General features: G+C 37.7%; 1 protein-coding gene across 1 annotated transcript in view; it reads right to left on the minus strand.

Moving 5' to 3' along the window:
• cntn3a.1 (contactin 3a, tandem duplicate 1) overlaps positions 1–22,743 on the minus strand; it is a gene marked incomplete at both ends in the record, with an annotated part of 58,465 nt that extends 35,722 nt beyond the window's left edge. Inside the window, 3 exons of the mRNA XM_081385994.1 lie at positions 3,956–4,131; positions 7,465–7,597; positions 22,689–22,743. Of these exons, the coding sequence (XP_081242120.1) occupies positions 3,956–4,131; positions 7,465–7,597; positions 22,689–22,743 (364 nt within the window). The remainder of the gene's footprint in view (positions 1–3,955; positions 4,132–7,464; positions 7,598–22,688) is intronic.
• Between the last annotated feature and the right edge of the window lie 519 nt (positions 22,744–23,262).

Consider the following 23,262-nt stretch of genomic DNA (forward strand, 5'->3'; position numbering starts at 1 on the left):
TCTGCCTTGAGTTTTTCCTCAAACCATTCTCAGGTTCTGAGAGAATCATTATAAATTATATATATATATATATATATATATATATATATATATATATATATATATATATATATATATATATATATATATATATATATATATATATATATATATATATATATATATATATATATATATATATATATATACAGTATATATATAAATTATTTGAGTGTACCATAATAAAATATGCAGACACACACATATTATTAATGTGTGCCTCATATTATTAAGCACATTCACTAGGGAATCATTGGCTTGTGAAGCATTTTATAGCTTGCTAGCAACCATAGATACAGATTAGATACAGATGTCAAACCAAATGAAGCAGAAAAGCACAAAAGATCAACATGATTAAGCGAAGAAAGAATAAATGGCTACGCTGCACCAAGTGACAGACTGCTTAAAATAACTAATCAGGCTAGCATTAATGGCTAGTATGGCTAGCATGGACTTTTGGAGCAGAGGCAAAGTAAAAAATATACCTCACAATTTCACACATTTTTTGAAATTTGTGTATATAGTGTTATAAATATATATATATATATAGACACACAATGTAACGGTGTGGTCTGCAGCACGCATGACGAGATTGAATAGGAACTCAGAATAGTATTTATTTAAACTTCATAACACTCAGGAACACACAGGGAAACGCGTAAGAGAAATCACAAACCGCTAAACACATACGAGAACTGAAAAGGGATGAACATAACAGTGAGAACATAATGACCGACAGGTGAAAATGATATGTAACCACAGAAACAAACGAGGAGATAATCAGTAACTAAGGAAACCGGAACTAAACAGGGGTGCTTTTCCCAAAAGCAGTTTCCATTGAACTCTATTGACAGAACTCGCGACCATAGTTGGCTTTGGGAAACGCACCCCAGAGCAGGACAACAGGAACTAATTTATAATCCAGCTGTGGAGAAGTGTCTTTGGAGGTGGAGCTGATGATGGACAGGCACCAGGAGGAGAAGGTAGAGGGAGATACCATGGCTGAATCGATGGTGGGAGGAGATTGAGAACCCAAAATGCCCTGCACACATACTTCACTTGCCCAGAATTGTCTTTCTTTTTTCCTTTTTGAAGGTGGTACAATGCCGTTCTGGCCTAATTTAACCTTTGGCAACAGCCCAAACTGTAAAGTCACTCTTTGGCAAAGTATCTGCTTCTACTACTACTAATACTGTAAGTGTAACCTGACCAATTTTGTGGAATGATGGAACTATAAACAGAATGTGTATTTTGTTTGTTCTTTTTTTAACTAAATACATTCTATATCTCATTCAAATACTGAGCGTTTCATGGATGAAATCCTTTTGTGACATGCTGGGTGTATTTTGTTCATGAAAGGTGTTTTCTGTTGTACTAAAATGAGATTCACTACTATTGTGGATGAAACTGAAGTAACTTCAGTTAGTTCTGGGTCTAGAATTTTGTGCACTGACTTTACTGTACATTGCCATTCAGTGGCGTGCATAGACCCCTGCCCCAGCGGTCCCCCTCGGTTGAAATCGTGTTCCGGGGGGCACCACAATAACACTGAATGGGCACTTTACTATTAGCGATTAAAGGGGCAGGGGCAGGGGCAGGGGCAGGGGCAGGGGCTCTAAAAAGTAATCCAGGGAATGTTTTACCACAACTTAAATAAATCCATGGTTTCAAGTTAAAAAGTTTTTTTTTTTTTAATTAATTTGTAGTAACTTAATGAATTTGTCTTGATAACTTTGGAAATTGGGCAGTTGATTTCCAGTTATCAGCATGCTTTTCATAGGACTGGATAAGGAGAATAAATGTTGAAATTAAGTGTTATTTTATTTGTTTTTAGTGAAGGTAAATACCTGTTAGTGTTTAATGCTCTTATGTTTGACATTTAAAAGAGTTTCAGTAATGTTGAAGATTTTGTGGTTACCCATTATGCTAAAGAGTACTGTGGATGAAGGTAAACAATACATTGACTCTAAAAGCAAGACTGAGCAAATGCCAGTGGCAAGTGATATCTTACTTGTTCACATGTTAAACATGTTACATTTAGGATGTGCTATAATAGCAGTGTATTTAACTCAAATAGATAAGATTAATTGGTTCCAGACCAGGACAACAACTCAAGTAGTTGGAGCAACATATTTCTTTAGAGTAATCAACTTTAAAAATGTGTGTCCCTAGAGAATTAAGCCCCTTTAAGTCAATGTAGTTTGATGGTTTAATGTAACATCAATATAAGTTTTCATAACTCAAAAACATTTATGCAAACTGTTTTTAAAAGTGCAATGGCCCATCCTTTAAAACCCTGAAACATTGTCACCCAAAAATTTGATGCAATTCTGGCGACAACAGCTGCTGATTATTTACCATAAATTTATCAGGATATATGGTGTTCAGATGTGCTTAACTACTTTTTGTCTTTGTCAGAAACTCAATCTCTCAAATTTACACCATTATGTTATACTAAGAGTGAGACGCAGAGGAAGGTCTCATATCAGCCTCCCCTGATGCTTTACAGGCACTGGACAATAAGAGAGCGATCAATTTGGAAGACACATCAGGTTAGGGGTCCAGGCAATTGAGAGAAAACATTGATAACACATAAAGCCTGAGGACCTGCATGCGTTCCACCTTCACGCCGCATATAGTATAACAGAAACCAGAGCCGTTTTAAAGATCACACTGGGTTTGACAGCAGGGAACAGGTTCCTGAACTCAGTCTCACATCCATCACAGGGCATCATTGCTACAGATGAGCCAGCTGTAGTCATCAAAAAGAGAGAAGCACCAAGTTCACCTTGCCACCAGACATCCAGCAGACATCACACAGCGAAAACAGGTAATCGAGAGCCATGCAACATCAGTTCACACCAAGATCTCATCAGCCTATTATGTGGATCATAATGACTCCAGACAACCTGAATGCTATACAATTCCAGTACAATAAACAGCCACAAAAGACCACCTACTCTCCGCCTACTGACCTAACGTGTAAACATTATAGGAAGTGCGCTAGCCAGACAGGATTTAAACATTATCGACTTAAGACCCAAGTTTGGTTTCAAGATGAAAAACGTACCAAGCACAATGTTCTCTCACCATTCCTGAACACACACTCGCCGCGTTCGGCATCTTCTTGCAGGTGTCAGACATGTCTCAGATGTACACTATCTTCTGTGACACAGACTACTGGTTCCATACATGATTTAACAATTCATTCTCAATGCAAACGTGACATTGTGATCAAAATGCTCATTATTTTAGTCAAGATCCTACATACTGTATATTGTACTTTGGATGTGCATGCTTCATATGATCTACAGTACTGTATGTCACTGAATGTTGATGTCGGGCAAATCGGAGAAGTTCCACAAAGCCTTTTGTTTTAGTGCAAAAACTCTTGTTTTAGAGCAACAAGTGAGTAGGTGGTCTTTTTGCTTTGCCCAGGATGCATCAGGGTGGATTAACGTTTATACAAACTTGAATGCGGTTACATACATTTTTTACTACCTCTGAATGTGGTTTGATTGATCTGTTCACAAAATGTTTAGAAACTGTTTAGAAAGTTAGAACAATATGTTTAGCATTCATAAATGGTTACTTTATCCCAGAAGATCAAGGAACATTTTTACCATAAGCTGCAGAGAAAGTGCTTTGTAATTCCAGAAATGCAAACCCTCAGTTCACGGTTAATTTAAGTCATCATTAACAAGGCATTTTTATACGATATGGATCATCTGCTTTCCGCAGTTCTGCTCGCTATATTAACTCCGACTACATTCAGAGCCCATGCTTTACCTGCTTTAAGGTAAAATGTGTCTACAGTTCGCAAATCCACCTCAAATAATGCGGAAAAGACTAACCAAGGATCATTGATGGAGTTTTTAGTTTTTTAGGAAGAGAAATTACTTAAACAGTGACTCACAAGCAATGTGAAGACTAGCTTCTCTGCTGAGAATGGTCCCGAAAGAGTTGGAGGCCAGACATTGGTAAATACCAGCATCCTCTTCCTTATTGAGCTGGCTGATTCGAAGGTTTCCTCCTGAGATGCTGTATCGAGAGCCAGGTTGAGGGGAAATGAAGCTGTCGTTCAATTTCCACCTATAAAACACAGGGGGAAGTTAGCAGAGAGTAAATGGAGAGTTTGGAGTAGATACTTGAAAATATTTTCCTCCTTATTCGAAGTAAAACATAGTGAGATATGTTTGTTTGATATTCATAATATATATGGTACTTTACACAAACAGAATATAAAATAGATCTTGAACGTTTTAAAAAATGCTGAGTGAAAGGTAATATTGACTGTCCACCTCAAGCAGTGTTGTTATTTTTAGCTAAAACTAATACAATTATTGTTAATTGAAATGAAGCTGAAATAAACTAAAATATTAAATGAAAACTAAAACTATTTGCTTGAGCACTACTGAAATAAAACAAATTTAAAAGTGCTAAAATTACTAAAACTGAAATTAAAATAAAATAAAGGTCAACGGAAATATAAAAACAAAAACTAATAAAAATGACAACATCACATGACATAATTACTAAAACTTTAACTAAAATTAAATTGAAGATTGAAAACAAGAACATAAAAGCTAATCCAAAATTTGTATAAAAAATAACACTGACCTTTCAAGTCAAACTAGATATATGAGCCGTTTAGTTTTTGTTATTTTAAGTTTATTCAAGATGTTTGCAAGTTTTGAAACCCCAATATTAAAATGCATGGTTTGAAACACAGATTTGTACGATTTTATAATTTTACAGAAAGAATTAGGCCTAAAGAACTTTAAATAATAATCCTTTCACACTTTTAGCATTTATTCATATATTTTCATTATCAACATGAATCAAACATGAACAAAAAAGGAAAGAAAATTAAATCAATTTTGATCTAAAAAAGAAAAAGAAAGAAAATGAAGTGCTCAGCATTCATGGACACAAAGTGACAAAAACAAAAACAACAGCAAAGGCTGTTAAGTAGAAAGACATGACTTTTACAACAGATCGATGGCCCAGTCCAGTCACACCTAAGACATCAGAAACCACAAAACCCAAGAGACGCACATGAGTTCAGATCCACTGCAACAAAAGCCTCATCTTTACGTCATCACACAATTAATCAATACAGTCAAGTAACGTAATCACTGAATTTCCTCATTAGTAAATCGTAATCACAGAAAAAAACAGACCTCTCTGTCAATGTAACATACAAATGAAAACAAATGAGTCTGCAGTGTGTATACCACAGCAAATAACGGCCATTTCAATTGACGAACAGAAGAAAACAGAGAAGGGCACTATAGTGGCCATCTGGATGCAATGTGGACAAAGCCATGATCCATGTCAATTACCTGTCTGAGTTTATGTACAAAGGAAATCAATACAACACACAAAAACCTGAAGAAACCATGAGGTCACGTCAACCCCCCCCCCCCCCCCCCCCAACACACACACACTAAGGGCCACGTCTACGACCTTTCCAAACTGATAGAAATCTGTACCGTGCTGCACAAGTTAATGCAAGGGACTTGGAAGATATATTTGCATGAACAGCTCACTGTTCGCTCTGCCTGTCACTCAAATTCAATGATGCACTTTAAGAGAAAAAATAAAGAAATAAATTGGTTCAGCTGAATGGAATTCCTTCAGGGACTATTTGCTCTAGACATTTTATATTCTGAATACATTGAGAATGTTTTCCAGACTACTGAGGAGGGCGAATGCCCAAATAGTGCAGTTAGAAACATTCCACTCTTTTCAGCTTCATCCGAGTGCTGAAGAAATATTCAAAATGATAATTTATCAGCTGAACAGACGCACAAAAATCAGGGACAGACTGTTTCAAAGTGTCTAGCATTTGAACACTTTAATTATTATTTTTACACTCATTGTAGACAGATGTCAGGGCCTTAAAAGTGGTGGATTTCAGTTTGAAATGTTTTTTTGAAAATAACTGAACTTGAATATGCTAGCGATTTTATAAGGAAATAATGTAGGTTGTATACATGTTTGTATGTATGTATATATATATACAGTATTTTAAAATGTACATTATTCCTGAATTTTCAGCATCATTACTCCAGTCTTCAGTGTCACTTGATCCTTCAGAAAACATTCTAATATGATGATTTGATGCTCAAGAAACATTTCTTTCATTGAAACATTCCTGCTTAATTTTTTTCCCAAATCTCAGAAGTGACCTTGACGTCCAGGTTAGCGGTAGCATAAGCCGTCAGGCAAGTGTTATTTAAATAAACTCCTGATGTACTTACAAACTTTCCAATGCCTCGTTTTATGAGTACAGAACCTATTTGTACTACTGTAGAAGTTTGGTAGCATTCCAGGCATTATTAGTGGGGTAATTTACGAGATACAACCTTGGATCCATTAGCGCCTGCACTAAGCCTTTAGCCTGATATCTCTAAATAAGCTCTAACTTTAATAATGTTCAACTAAGGGAAAAAAAGCTTCTAGGGGGGTGTTTGGCTCGAGGTCATGGTGCAAAGGACCCTAGGTTGAAATTACTCCAAACCATCCCTTTCATTTATAACATCAAATCAATTTGAAAGAACATAAGAAGGAATGTTGTTTTAACCGCGGAAAGTCATCAGTACACACCGTTTTTCAAGTTCTAATCCACCGACATTAATCTACTCACTCTCCTGACTGCTTTGTCGGACAAAAATGGCGGATTCGGCGGATGGCGGATTATGATTGGTCAGATCGCCTGTCAATCTAACTTCCTGCAAAGGGTCAATTAGAGTTCAAATACATACAGTAAATAAAACAGAAAGGCCAAACCAATTGAGACTAGTTCAGATTGGTTTTGACTCGAGATGAGTCCAATCAAGGACTGTAGCGACAATATAAAGGGTTCTCGGTAATTGACCTTATTCACAGCAGCGCCATCTTTGATTTTTAATGGGAATGAAAGCGAGGCTGGGAGGGACAGACATGCATCTTTTCAATGGGCTGTACTGTTTTTTAATGTGTTTTTGAATTGTTCTACTCATGAAACACTGGAAAAATATCTTTCCAAGAAATTTCAGCTGACCAAAAACTCCCGACAATATAAGCTGTGTGAATTGTAAGTAAACTAGGAGCTTCATACAGCTTTTTAGAGCGGATGCCATTGGAAACATGGCAAGTCTATCCCTCACAGCCTCACTTTCACACCTGTCATGGCGCTGCTCTGAATAAGGTCTATAGCAGGAATGGAGAGCTCCACTCTTTGATAAAATAATGTGCCTTTGGCAGCCTGAAAAAGAGTTCCCTTCATGTTAGAAATATCCAACATGTGTTCAAGCGCTCAGGAAAACTTCCAAGGTCCCTACACTCGAACGCAAGCCTAGATTGAATGACAAAAAATGATCAAATAAAGCTGGTCTTTGCTTTTTTATACCAAAATTAAACAGCATGCTGGGATCTCACCTGTAGGATGGGGACGGATGTCCCTGGGCTTCACAGCTGAAGGTGACCTCCCGGCTGGGCTCATTAAGATGGAGAGGGAATACAATACTTCCCGGCTGTTTGGTGAATACTGGCCTCAGAGGGCCGCTGCCTTCTAAAGGTGAGGAGTAAAAGATCACAGTTACACGGCTAGTCAATGCTAAGTTTAGCTTAGTGTGCTTTTTAGAGCAAAGCTGTTCTGAAAGGTATCCATCTGTTCATTGGACGAAAGCCTAGCTGTCATTCAATAGGGCAGCATAAATTTGGCGAAATCAAAGACATCTTAAAAACACTTGAGATTATTGTTGGCAGGATGTTAGCAACCCTGCATGTTCAAGATGCTAATATCGCAAACACCCAAAAGAGCAAAACATAATGTTGAAATACAGAACTTTGAGCTTAAACCCTGTTGAGGCAGTACATTTCCTTACATACTGTACTGCTCATCCACCACCTATGTTTAAAATTCATAGTCACAGAAAAAAACAAGAGCTTATTACATTTTCAAGAAACACATGGTGAGCCATGAAGCTTTCTAATGCGATTTCCTCATACCAAAGCCACTAACTTGCAGGAAAGTAGCTTAATTGTGTGTATCGTGCAAACACTTAAAAGTCTGGAAATTGTGTGGTTTATTATTCTCCGTAATTACATGTTGATGGTTAGCGCAAACCACTTATCCTGTCTTATTAAGCACAAATGGCCTTCAGCAAGATGAGACATCCACCCAACAATGAGCAGGACGGAGAGTTTTTATGCGAGAGTGAATGCAATTTGCATAATCTAAAACTCATTTTATGCCGATTAACACAACATAAAGTCAAATGCTACTGCATTGTGTCCAAAACTTCACAAAACATTTCCATGGTTTGTCTAAAAAAATGTGATAAATTGTGAGCATTTAAATGAGATCTACACTGAAACTATTCGTTGTTTCTTGCTGTATCTGCCGTTAGACTTTTGTGACCTTTCAAACATGTTATCCAGAGAAATTAGCAGCTATTTTTTTCATGCTACTAAAATAAACAATGTGAAGTCTTGATTTTCTAATAAAAAAAACAATAAACTCATTTATAAATGGTTCTTAGCCTGCTTTGCATGCAGGAGTATATGATGTGCCATTTCCTTAAAGGGGTCATATAATGGTACATGCACTTTTACAAGTTGATTGTACTGAAATGTGTGTTGGCAGTGCCTGTACACAACCATCATAAAATGATAAAAATCCATCCAGTGTTTTTTTTTAAATCTTCTTATATGTTTCCCCCCATCTCAAATCAAGCTGTTCGATTTTGTGACGTTACAAAATCGACGCCCCTCCCACGGTGGTTGATTGACAGCAGCGGTTCAACACAGACCCGCCCTCGTGAGTGAGTTGTCAATCATAGCCCGCTCCAACCGGCGCGTTCATTGCTGATAGCTGGAGCACTGAGTTGAATGGCGTCTAAGCGATTGGTGTTCTGTTCTTGGGTGTAATAAGGAACACAGCAGTCATTTTGATGTTCCTAAATCCGTACAGCTGAAGACGCAGTGGCTGAGTTTGTTTTCAAAGGGAATTCCCCACAATCAACGTCAATGCTTTCATGTTTGCGCGAATCATTTCACCAGACTGCTTTACAAACGAGGTCAGTAAAAAGCTGGTTTTGCTAAGAAGCTGCTCCTGAAAAAGATTCGGTACCAACTATTTGTGTTCCTGCTGCACCTCCAGAAGAACTGAAGTGAGTGTAACGTTTTATTGACCTTTATATTAATCTTTATATTAATCTTTGCAAATCGCTTGCACGCTTCACGATGAATGCGGCTGTTTACACTGTTTTCTATATATGACGTTCTCAATATAATTCATAATCCCATGTTTATAATGAACAACGCGTTATGGTTATTGTGTTACAAACGGTGTACGCACAGAACAGAGGGCCGGGGTGATCAAAGCTCATTATCATTTAAAGACACATACACTTAAACGGCGTGCTGAAAACAGAGCTGTTTTTGACCAGGTAAAATTAGTGTTTTCTTACAATACTAATGAGAATTTTTAATTAAAGTATATTACAAACTTTTAATTTAGACCCTAAAGATTCATATTAGCTTGTACAAAAATTACATTATATGACCCCTTTAAACACAAAACTTTTTATGTATTTTATTAATTGACATTAATGATAATTATATCAAGAGCAACAGTCTTCTATTTTTTGTCATAAATGCCATGTCAGATGCAGCTTCTGTTCCATATTTGCAGTGTAAAGAGGGTTTATATTGATGTTAATCAAATTTCATATTGGCATAACATTCCAATAGATTGAAGCAATTGGTTAAATGTAAGTATTTGACATGAAAGACAACAGATACATTTAATAATGTAATTATAAAAAAAGCCCAAATAAAGGTTAAAAAATCAAGCAATCAAGCGCAAATTTTTCCCCTTAATGGAAAATGTATGACTTGTATGTGTTCCAGTGTACTGTAACTACTTCTGAAAATCTTTCTTCAATAGAGGCAACGGACATGCGTTCACAGCTCACCAACTACTTTCTTAACCTACATTTACGGGACTAATTTCAAAGGAAACCATCCTCTTGAGAAATCACTTCATGTTAAGCACACACCAGTTTGTTTATTTACCATGTGCAGATATCAAGTTCCAGAGGGGTGCAAACTGAATTAATGCATCTGAAAATTCGGAACTAACAGTTTTTTCCACGCTGGAATGCTAAATTGGTCTACCTAGTGTTCAATTAGCATCTCACTAATGCAGGAGAGGTGGAGTTTATTGTGATTCTGGGTGATAATAGAGCACAGAAGAGCTCTCAGTGGAGGTGTTTGAAATCTATTGAATGGGGAATACACTGCACCAAGGCTAATTTCAATCTCACCGTCAACAAGGGCTTTAACTCTTAAATGCAACCGGAAACATGAGAAGATGAAAAGACATGAGTGAGAGCAAATGATAAAGTGATACTTCACAACCATAATATTTACTCTGATTTCCCATTAGCTACTACAGTGCTTTCCACTGTTTAGTTGAGTCATATTTCCCACTTCCCATTGCATCCTCTCTTATGATATTTTTACATTATTTAGATTATTATAGATTATTTTTATACGAAAATGTGAAGCTTGTTAATGCTTTTACAGATAACTGCAGCTAAACAAAACAAAAATCTTAAACAAGATCATTTTAAACAAAAATTGTACAAAATCTGCAGCACTTACTACATAGACTACTAACAAACTACTAACTATGTGCAGCAATATTCATAACTTACACAGTCATAAACTCAACCACATGCTCATGAAAAGGATTCAATATAGGTGTCATTTACACGTTTTGCCATGGCTGATGTGGTTTAAATGATTTCTGGATATTCTGAATTTTGTTTCAATTTCGGTTTTGACTTAATGATGAGCAAATACTGCTCATCCTGGGGCTGGATTCATGAAACATTCTTAAGAATAAAATTCTTCTTAAAGACCCCCTGTTGTGAAAATAAAGTTTTTATGTTGTTTATATGTCTATGTAATGTTTTGTAATATGCTTTTTAGTCAAACCATGTGCAAATTGATCAGTCATCAACACCATTGCTGAGTATTTTCTCTTTCAAACTGCAGTGATCTAAAGACAGTCTCAAAAACGCAGTTTGAAATCGCTGATGTTTCTGACGTCACAAATTACCTTGTAACCAATCAGGTCAACGTGTGATCATCAACGAGTGGATCCCTGAGCTGGTGTGAGTGAGTGGAGGCGGGGCTCATTTGCATATTCATAGAATCACGAATACTAAATAAGGGAAAGGGTTACATTCAAGCTATTTTAAGACGTGAAGAAATTTGTTTTAATGAAGACATTTTTTTTCAAGAAAAAATGTTTAAATATGTCATTTTGGTGATCAAAGATGAGTTTTAAGGGACAAAATTATTGACTACAGGGGGACTTTAACTGATTTTCTTGTTATTAAGAATATTATATAAGAATTATGGCTGTCAATTTAACACATTCATTTAATTAATCAGTTAAAAAAAAAAAACACCAACCACGCTATAGTTGATTGGTGATGAACATGCAGTGCAACAATTCACTGCGTGATGTAGCCTATAGAATGCAGTTAGAATAACCCTAAAATTCATTCAAGATATCAGGGCAAAAATGCCCCTTTATGAGTTTTTGTCTCATTTTTATATCATGATATTGTTAAGCAATATCACACGAGTAACGAGCGCAAAATCACATGTTTTTTGTCCCGAATAGTCCAAATGTGCCTCTCCGACCAACACACAGCGGTTTCGTTTCTAAATGAATCCGCGTTTTAAGCGAATCAATCGGGTAAACTATTGATTCAATGGCCCATTCATGTAGAGCCATTTACTTCATTTTTTAGCGAATCAGCCATTTGAACAAATTATATGAATTAATGAGTGACTATCTAAGCGCATGGTCTGAAGCGCATGGCGTAAGTTCACTTAGGGCGTGTCCGAATCCACTTTTGCTAGTTTAACGACGGGAAAAATGGTCGGTGCGCCAGGCGCATTGTCTAAAATAGTTGTCCCTTTTCTCTTAATGAGGAATGGGTGTGTTTTGGGCATAATGTGCAATAAACCAATCAGAGTCTCATCTCCCATCCCTTTAAAAACCAGTTGTGCTCACGCCATGGCGGATTCGTAGCCTGGGTGCCAGCCCGAACCCCGCCCACAACATTTTTGGTCGGGAAGTTCGGTCTGGACTCGATCCGTTGAGGAGTAATTATGCTCGGCTCCCAGAAGGCCGAGCCAATCAAATTGCCAGGGCGGGCTTTAATCGTTGATGGACAGATGATCTGCGGTTACGTAATCACCCACGTCATCAAATAGCGCTTGGGTTGAATTGGTTTTCAACAAAAGATGACTGCAGCTGGAGAATTAAGATGTTTAGATTCCGCTATCGCGTCTGGTATAAAAGAAAACGACAGCGCATTAATTTTAAAAGACAAACAGAGAACTGGTGGTAGGCAGATCGAGGCTTCGTGAAACAATGAAACAGTTGAAGCAAATGTGCCATATTTTGTCGAGGCTTCGAAACAATCCGACACCCGACACTTGCAGGTGCTGATCTGAAACAACCTTGACGAGCCATTAAAAATGTGTTTTTTTATTATCGTATTTTTCTAATGTGAAGCTTGTAACCTGTAGGCTCCTCACTGTGCATAATGTTATTTTGGTCATGAAAAATGAATATTAATAAAAGAAATCAAGCCACAATGTCTCACTTTTTTATAGATTTTTATTAATAATTTAATTTTATTAAATATTAATTTCTCTGCTGTGGAAGGACTTAGCCTACTTCTTTTTTTACAGATAATTTCTCCAGCCTTTGACAAACTCCTCTCAAAAACCCACAAGGTCAAGATGCGTTGACTTCACTTTTATACAGATGTGCGAGTGTATGGTCTGGTCCCGACCCTGTTATAAACTTTGATATATCCTTTTATTGAAACGGGTGCTTTTCTGTGCTTTTACTTTCACTTTTGCCGCAGAGACCCTTTTATGTCCTATAAATGTGTCGTATTTTTGATAATCCGCGGATCAGCTGATGATTCTGTTTAAAGTTATTAATAACAAATCATGAATGAAAGAGAACTTACTGCGTTGCTCTGATTGGTTGTAAGTCTATACAATTGAGTGCAGAGTTTTTTCTTTTTCCTGGTTCGGTTAAGACACGCCTCATAATCAAAGCTCTATGGAGCAGTATCAGACTCACATTCTGCCTAGAATATGAGTATGACGAAGTCAGGCTAGCGGATTCGCTATTTACAAGGAGGAATTTGCAAGCGGAAAAACTGAACGCTTACCTAGCGAGAAAACGGATCTGCTCGTGCGCGAGATTAAATCGCGAGAGCAGACCATCTACAGGACAAAGTGCACGCGTGTTGTGAACCCGCCTATAGGCGCACATTACTAAAGCGCTCTTTAAATAACAAAAAAAATGCAGTCTATTTCATTTGCCTCAAAATAGCATCGCGCCAACAATGCGCCTTGACACACCTCATTGTCAGACCAGCACACCCATGGGCGCATAAATGGGTGCAAATGCATTTGCTATTCAAACAACGTGGCGCAGGACGTGAAAATGATAACTGCGTCGGGCTGAAACTAGCAAAAAAACACTTGCATTGCGCCTGGCGCTGCATTGCACCAGGTGTATGTTAGGGCCCAATGACTTACTCATTTAGACAATTACCGCCACCTACTGGCGTTACAGTTTTAGTTTCTTATTTAGAGTATCATTTCATTAATGTTTTTTTTTTCATATTAAAGGTCCCATTGCATGGATTATTTTATTATTTTAGAATGTTTCCTGGGGTGCCTTATAATGTTAGTATGTTTTTAAGATCAAAAGTTGTTATAATTTAGAAATAAAAGGCATATTTCCTAGCCTGATTTTAGCCTCTGATTTGAACGCTATGTTTGAAGGGGCATGTCTGCTGTGAAATTTCAGTGTAAACGCCCACTGCTGTGATTGGCTGACATGCTAGCATATGAAATATTTAGCATTACATGTGGAACTCTCTCGAAAATCTTTACTATTACAGCTATTATACACTTTTACTATTACAGCTATTATACGTTTTTACTATTAGGGATTAACGAATCGTGAGAAGTTTTTTAAGTATTTAGATCATTAATGCAATTATCTAATCAACCAATCACATGGCAGTTGCTTCAATGCATTTAGGGGTGTGGTCCTGGTCAAGACAATCTCCTGAACTCCAAACTGAATGTCAGAATGGGAAAGAAAGGTGATTTAAGCAATTTTGAGCGTGGCATGGTTGTTGGTGCCAGACGGGCCGGTCTGAGTATTTCACAATCTGCTCAGTTACTGGGATTTTCACGCACAACCATTTCTAGGGTTTACAAAGAATGGTGTGAAAAGGGAAAAACATCCAGTATGCAGCAGTCCTGTGGGCGAAAATGCCTTGTTGATGCTAGAGGTCAGAGGAGAATGGGCCGACTGATTCAAGCTGATAGAAGAGCAACTTTGACTGAAATAACCACTCGTTACAACCGAGGTATGCAGCAAAGCATTTGTGAAGCCACAACACACACAACCTTGAGGCGGATGGGCTACAACAGCAGAAGACCCCACCAGGTACCACTCATCTCCACTACAAATAGGAAAAAGAGGCTACAATTTGCACGAGCTCACCAAAATTGGACAGTTGAAGACTGGAAAAATGTTGCCTGGTCTGATGAGTCTCGATTTCTGTTGAGACATTCAGATGGTAGAGTCAGAATTTGGCGTAAACAGAATGAGAACATGGATCCATCATGCCTTGTTACCACTGTGCAGGCTGGTGGTGGTGGTGTAATGGTGTGGGGGATGTTTTCTTGGCACACTTTAGGCCCCTTAGTGCCAATTGGGCATCGTTTAAATGCCACGGCCTACCTGAGCATTGTTTCTGACCATGTCCATCCCTTTATGACCACCATGTACCCATCCTCTGATGGCTACTTCCAGCAGGATAATGCACCATGTCACAAAGCTCGAATCATTTCAAATTGGTTTCTTGAACATGACAATGAGTTCACTGTACTAAAATGGCCACCACAGTCACCAGATCTCAACCCAATAAAGCATCTTTGGGATGTGGTGGAACGGGAGCTTCGTGCCTTGGATGTGCATCCCACAAATCTCCATCAACTGCAAGATGCTATCCTATCCTATCAATATGGGCCAACATTTCTAAAGAATGCTTTCAGCACCTTGTTGAATCAATGCCATGTAGAATTAAGGCAGTTCTGAAGGCGAAAGGGGGTCAAACACAGTATTAGTATGGTGTTCCTAATAATCCTTTAGGTGAGTGTATATTAGATTATTTTCATCCTACTAAGAGAAACGACGTGAAGTTGATCGTTTAGTCACTGGCTTGATTTACTGATGCATAAACAGTATTAAACGACTTTGAGAGAAATATTATCTGTCTGAACTTGAACAATTACACATCAGAAATTCACATAACCCACTGGTTCTTCAGAGGCTTGGATGAAGGAACTAAAAAAATACTTTTGTGTTCATTTGTACATCCAAACACTGAGAAACTGCCATGCTTCGCTCGTTTGCAAGCCATGATGTCTCTCGAGGAAAAAACAATATCGCGCTCGTGCAGCTCATTTTCTCATGGGCGGGCCAAATTCTCTTTGCGGGCAAAGAAGAGAAAGGGGAGGTAACCATTCCCATTATGACAACATAAGGGGTAGATTTCTAGATTCGCCCGTCTGAGCTTTCAATTTCTCAAAAATACCCAGGGCTTGGTTTACACCCCTCAAAACGTCCAGCCACTGGGGGACCATAGGCAGGCTAGGGAAACTCATATTAAGGTTAAAAAAACACATAAAGTGAAATTTTCATGCAATGGGACCTTTAATAAAAAAAAAAACATTAAAGGTATAGTTCACCCAACTATACCCAAATGAAAATTGTGTCATCATTTACTCACTCTCATGACCGTTGAAACCTAAAAGTTTGTATAATAAATACTGTTATAATGTTGAATCAAATAAAATATTTTTATTTCTAAAGCTACTTTTATTGTAATGTCTTTTTGATTTTTCTTATTTAACACAATGATGACTTTAAATGATCTTTTGGGGGTTATTTCTCAGCTAAATTTTATGTGTGATTAATTTGCCACATCGTGTAATTAATTAGATTCCAATTTTTAATTGCTTGACAGCCCTAAAAATAATAAAATAAGAATGTCCCAAAAACAGTTCTAAAGAATGTTCTTAACTTTTTTCTTAAGATTGTTCTAAAGACAAAATGTAAGAAGAATTGTAAAGAATATTTTTAAAAATCATTGTAAATATCCTCTTAATGTTAGGACAACCTCCAACTTGTCTTAAATCAACAAATCGACCACTAAACATACCTGTCACTGGGGTGTAAACAGATCGTACGAAACATACAAATGAAATCATTCAATTTAGCCACCAATTCACGAAAACATGAAAAAGTTATGAATTGCTATGAGATTGTTTTAAATGGATAGAGCTGATATAGTGCTGGTCTAACAGCAAAGTCATGCTGTTTTCAAGCAAAACTGAGCTGGTGTACAGTAGCTGGCCCACCAGCACTCCCGATTCCCAGACATCGGGACCAGCAAACCAGCAACCACTGATCAATTTTAAATCATTTTTTCATAACTTAATTTTCATGCTCCAAGCATGTGCCATTTCGTGACGTCAAAACCTCCTACCGCCCCCTCTATTTTTTAAACTAAAGTCACACCCATGGGATTAGTAGATATAATGTCTTACACATGTACCCGCCAAAAACTTTATTATGCAATCTTATGATGCACAAACACGCATTCATTATCAAGTGACTCATCCATGCTAAACAAAGACTGGTCTCATAATCAAGGCTCTGGAATACGTCAATTGGGGGAGTCAGTATTGACTAAAGCATCTGTCTGTATCTGATCAAGCTGTTCAAAATCAGCATGAGCAATTTTCCATGCATGGAACCGCTAAATGAGATATGATACCCAAATCTGGAACCAAAAGACATAAGACATATGTTAATAAAGACAAGGTCGAGAGAGGTTTCAAAACTTCAGGTTGAGCTTGGAGCTGATGCAAACCTGAGAAATGCAACAGAGAGCGAATTTCTATCATACAAGGAATTAAAGCTGCAATTAAGGTTCGCATTTGCCAGAGGACAAGAGGACGGAACTGTCTGTTTCAGAAACACCATGTAATTACAAGCTTTGGTGATGCTGCAAATATTACAAGATGTTATTAAAATATTGATGGGGAGTAATTTGAAACCATGTCGTCGCCTGCGGGTTTGACGTTACGTTGTGAGGATTCGACTGAGGGCTTTACTGGTGCTGTGATTTCTGTCAACAGACCACAGCTGTCCAAAGAGAGACACTGTCGCTGAGAAATTATCTATCTCTGTTCAGCACAGAATACTAACAAGAGGTTTACAACACAAAGCCCACCTTGGTGGAAAGGGAGGTCATTATTGAGGAAGTTGGAGAAAGCAGGTCTCTCTGTCTCTCTCTCTCTCTCTTTACCTGAGGGGAGAATTTATATGGCAGTGCAGCCCTCCCGGGGCTTGGGGGGGGGGGGGGGGAGGTGGGTGAGCAAGGAGCAATTTGGAGGCCCAAATAAAAACTAATCTCAAATTCAATACCATCTGACAAGCCGATGAATTCGGCCAGCTTACCTCAGCATGAATATCCAGCCACAGACAGGGCGCACAGGGCAAGAGAGGGAGAGAGAGAGAGAGAGAGAGAGAGAGAGAGAGAGAGAGAGAGAGAGAGAGAGAGAGAGAGAGAGAGAGAGAGAGAGAGAGAGAGAGAGAGAGAGAGAGAGAGAGAGAGAGAGAGAGAGAGAGAGAGAGAGAGAGAGAGGGTTTAGACGTTTGTGTGCCCTCCAATCCCGTTTGATTCTGATTCAAGGGTTTTATTTATCAAATGAAAAAGCCAATCTTGGTAAGTTAAAATACACACCTGCACACACCCACGCAAACACACACACACACACACACACACACACACACACACACACACACACACACACACACACACACACACACACACACACAACGGGCCCTGAAGCTCTGAGTGTAGAGAACCGTCAGTTTAAGCAATTAAGTGTGCCATATTTAGGCTAACTCAGTTGTTAATTGTAATGAGCTTGCAGTAAGCTACACAGTCATAAAATACATCCCAGTGGATCAATTATGTTGTGTATTTATGATTTTGAGCTTTTTTTTAATTGACATTTCTGCTCAATCTTACTGAAAGACAAATAAGCATTTATATGTATATATGTATCAATTATATATCAATAATGGTAAATATAATTTAATGATAAATATTCTTTGTAATTGTTTTAAGATGTGTCTAGCCTTGTGGAAAAGAATTGTTCAAAGCTTAAAAGTGTATATTTTAAAAAAAATACTTGCAGAAAATATAATATTAATGAAATAAAGGCCACTCAAGTGTACTTAAATAAAGTACACTTTCATGACTATGTTTCTTAACACACTAAAGTACATTTTTACTTTAATTAAAATGCACTCTAATGCTCAGCTAATTGTATTTTATATAATACTTTTTCATTTAATTACATTCAAGAGTCTGAAATAATTGATTTCCAAAATAAGTGCTTGTTTTAAAAGAATGCTATATTGTATACTTATTTTGTGTACTTATACTCATTTGCACATGTTGAGCTGTGGCACCCATTTATTAACAGGTTCGACTCAAGATTCAGTCGAGTAGAGATATTTCCCAATCCCATTTCTCTTCATTCTCACCAGTTCCTTACTCTATTTAACACAGGCTGCTCATGATAAAAATTTATAAGAGGGAAAAATCTTCCCAAAATGTAAAAAAACATCTAATTCAGTTTGGCTTCAACTGGTGAGAAACACAACTGAATGAATCAGGACTATATGTAAGTGTTTTTCTCTGATTGTGTTCTTTGTGTTTTGTGTTTCTACTCCTCAATCAAAGCACATTTAATCAACCGCAATTACATCCGTGTGCAGTGGCGGATTTAGCAAATCGGGGCCCAAGGCGAAGGTAGGCTATGGGCGCCTACCCATCCAATCTTTAAAAGAGAACGAAAAAAATATGTACCGACTGAATGGTGGATAGGCAATACGGGGAAGTAAAGGTTAGAGAGGAGGAAAAAAAACGTCCCCTTTAAACCCTGCATACACTTCTTTACTCCTAAACAGAAACATGTTACAATGTTTACATGGTCCATTTTCTTTCAATTCAGTTCTTTTATTTGAGCCGCTTGGGTAACTTCGAAACTTTAAATTTTCGCGTTTAGACTCGTCTTGCTCTGGGGATCAATTGCTCTATTTCCCAGTCCTCCTGTTACTACTGCGTGTTGTTTATCTTTCGCGCCACGCACTTTTTTGGACTTTTTGCTTTCCTCCCGCTTCCTCCTTTTTTCAGCACCACTTGGGTAGCTAGCTTCACTTCATTTTTACTCTGTCTACTACTCTGTACACTCTGTCTGTCAATCACTTATTTTTCTCCGTCAGTTTTTTGGCACAGCCTTTTCACTTTCGCAGATGCGCAGTAAAAGTGAGATAATGGAATAGTCCAATGTAGTGAGGCGGGGGGGCCCCCTCCTGTCTGCGACACTAATGATTGATGCCATTTTTCGCAAATGGAGTTTTAGAAATATATAAAAAAAAAAAAAAAAAAAAACGTAAGCATAAGTTAATAGGGCATTTTGGGGGCCCCTAGGTAACTCGGGGCCCAAGACAATTGCCGACCTTTGCCTAATGGTAAAGTCCGCCCCTGTCCGTGTGTCTATTGTGTTCTCCTGCAGTTAAAATGACCTGGTGCCATATGCTCAAAAGACAGAATTTAAAGCAAACTGTTTAACTGATGTAATTGTTTACAGGTTGTATAGTCAGCTTTCAAAGAGATGAAGCAAACGAAAGCTGTTAGTTTTTTCACATCTGACACAGGTAAAATATTTTACTTTCCAGAGCGTATTGAGGGCTGGTAATTAAATCACAAAGGTATCCAATTATCAGTGCCGGCCCGAGCCTTTTGGGGGCCCTAAGCAGAATTTGATTTGGGGGCCCCCTCCCACCACGCGGAGTCACCTGTGCTTGACGATTATTGACACAATGTCACTCTATAATGTTACATTATAAATTAATACAATGAGGTTATGTATTAATACAAAATAAATAGCCTACTTAATAAAAAATAAATACTTAAATAAAAATGTTTTAACTTTTTCTTTACTCTTTTACTAACTGTTTGAAACTTCTGAAAACAAACTGTCAAAAAACATATTAAAAAAAAAATATTTGCAAAATATCCTCCAACGTTTTGCAACCCTTTGCAGTTTGAATGATGTCTTATATGAACATGACGGAGTATGTGTTTATGTTTCCACTGTTCGATCGCGTCCGCGCCTCACAAACACACACACACACACACACACACACACACACACACACACACACAAACACACACACACAACAAAGGCTATTCCAGCACTGCAATCTTGACATCGCAGCCTGTTCGTTATAGCCGTAATAAAAAATACTAATAAAATAGTCAAACTAACATATAAAAATTACACTGCTCTTTTTAAATAGTCAGTAGTAGCCTACAATTCGTACCATTCAGCGCTGCGTAGCCTAAGCACCGCTCCACTGTGATGTTTCCAAGCACATTTTTGCGCATGTGAAGAGAATGATTTTTTCCCTCGATATTGGATTTCAAGCACATTTTTGCGCATGTGAAGAGAATGATTTTTTCCCTCGATATTGGATTTCAAGCACATTTTTGCGCTTGTGAAGAGGATGATTTTTTCCCTCGATATTGGAACGTGGGTGAAGTACAAAGAAGCCTATAATAAATAATAGTTTACCATCCAAATCCATCGCGAATGTTGAAACATTTTGATTCTAATGAGAGAGATCCGCTTTCACTTTCGCTTTAAATTATTTCGTTTTGGCTTGTTTATAGTTATTTTTTTATTCTTGTTCTGTTCTGAATATCATTAAATTTAAAGGATAAATCATTGATCAAATCAAATTTGTGTGAAATGGCTTAACATTAGGCTACCGTGACTTTGCGCACGAATTTTCTATGCACGCGAGGTTATGCGCATATGACTCAAACACTGCAGACACAGCAGCAGTTGTAGGCAGGTATATTGATCATGAAATCAGAATTTTCTTGTCTTGAATTATTAATCCATTCATTAATTTATGTCACTTGTTTAATTTAATTAGGCCTAATATGTAAAAAAAAAAAAAAAAAAAAAAAAACTCGCTTGGGGGCCCCCTGGTGGCGAGGGGGCCCCAAGCAGCCGCTTAGTTCGCTTATGCCTCGGGCCGGCCCTGCCAATTATCATTTCGAGTGGGTTTGCTGTTAATGTAATTAGTATTTGGTTGGAGTGGATGAATATCATGACCATTTCACAATGCTGTAAGATCTGTTTTAGCAGTATAGTTATTTGCTGTTATTAATGAACAATTAACTGTTATTTTAAAAATAAATTGAACACCACTGGCAGAATCTAAATCTAAATCTGCATAAGTGTATGTTTTCGGGGCTAGATGTAATGTGTGTGGCTTATATATGCAATTTATTAATAATAGTACCACTAATATATGTTTTATGTATACTTTAAAAAAAATCTGATTGATAATCAAATGGAAGCCAATAACGCAGGTTCCCAGTGTGACGTATTTCCACATATAACGAGAGATAATAATTCTACACAACCTGCTAGCGGAGAAACGAGTGGTTTCAAAAATCACACACTGAAGGAGTTCCTGAACATCATAAAAAAGAGCAAACAGCCCTTTTTAAATCAAAGAATTAAAAGCAAGAGGATTAAGTCTGACCCTCCCAGTGACTGAAAGACAATGTAACTGCTTCATCAAAAAGAGATCAATAATGGGGCTTTTGTGCTTCCACTTGGCTAAATGAGAACATAAATTGTGCTCTCCAATAAAATAATGGCTGGTAGATTCATTTGCACATTAACCTATTCATGTCTCTCAAAGGGCTTGTTAAATTACACATTATCACATCTGTTCTCCAACTTTGACACAAAGTAAGGTGGTCTTTAAATCATGAAGTCTGCCTGTGTGGTAAAACGGCCACACTGTAGGCCTATGTAATAAGGCACAGTTCAGTGACAATGGGAATATGTCAACGGTTTATTTTACTCAAGATGAATGAGTATAAAGCCTAAACATCAAATCCCATAATTTAAGATAGGAATAAAGTGTTACCAAGGAGAACGTAATGGCACTTTCTCACCGCTGCCAAAAAGGCAACAGTGTTCTCTTACCTGAACATACACAATGGCATTGGTGACCCGCACTACAAATAAAACAACCCCTCTTTCAATTGAGCACCACGTCTCCTTGACCACTTTATATTTATGTTGATTTAAAGTTTATTCTTTAATAAGAACAACCTCCCCAAGGCCAGACTATCTCAAATATTGTTTCTTTGCTCACCTCGCCACAGTGCCAGTCTGGAAGAATTCAATGGCTTTAGCCTTCACAACATAAAAAAGTGGAAACTTTAATTGGCTCCAGAAGATAAGAGACATTCATGAATGGGAGGTCTGCCCTTAATAGTAAATGACAAGGACAAGTGTATGCCATAGAAACAGACAGGAAAGTCTATAGAGCAGGTTATTAGGATGCCTACCTGAAAGGCACCCCATGAATAATTGCAGCAACAGCAGTTTCCATGACAACCCCATTTTAAATATTAGAGGTCAGCAAGAGCTCACATTCGATTGAGGGTAAATAGAATGCCGCCTTTGTCCAGACTTGAACCCCTGTGCCCTGAAATCAAAAGACAAGATGAGAAGAGTTAGAAAGAGTTAGCCAGACTAAAAGCAGCTATACTCAGAAACATTTCAAATTGAGAAAGATATCACAGATGACATCAGAGGAATATACCATTGCCAAAAGGTATCGTTTGTGTATAATGTCAAAATGTAAAATTACACAATGTACACATCAATTGGCTACCTGTAAAATGTCTAAGCAGTGTGTTAGAAATGCTTTACCACATGTACAGTGATAATCTTCTAAATATTTGATCAGGAAAGCTGACAGACAGTGTGGCGTATCTACACTGATACTCAAGGATATAAGAAGGGCCTTAAATAAACCTTTTTTTTTGCCAACATCACACGAGGCTTTTAGGAGGGTTAAGAACTTGGCCCAAAGTACCAATCCCCTTATGCCATTCTCTGGCCTCCACAGCTCTGATC

This window comes from Scardinius erythrophthalmus (genome assembly GCF_964197995.2).
Source record: "Scardinius erythrophthalmus genome assembly, chromosome: 15".
Taxonomy (NCBI): Eukaryota; Metazoa; Chordata; class Actinopteri; order Cypriniformes; family Leuciscidae; genus Scardinius; species Scardinius erythrophthalmus.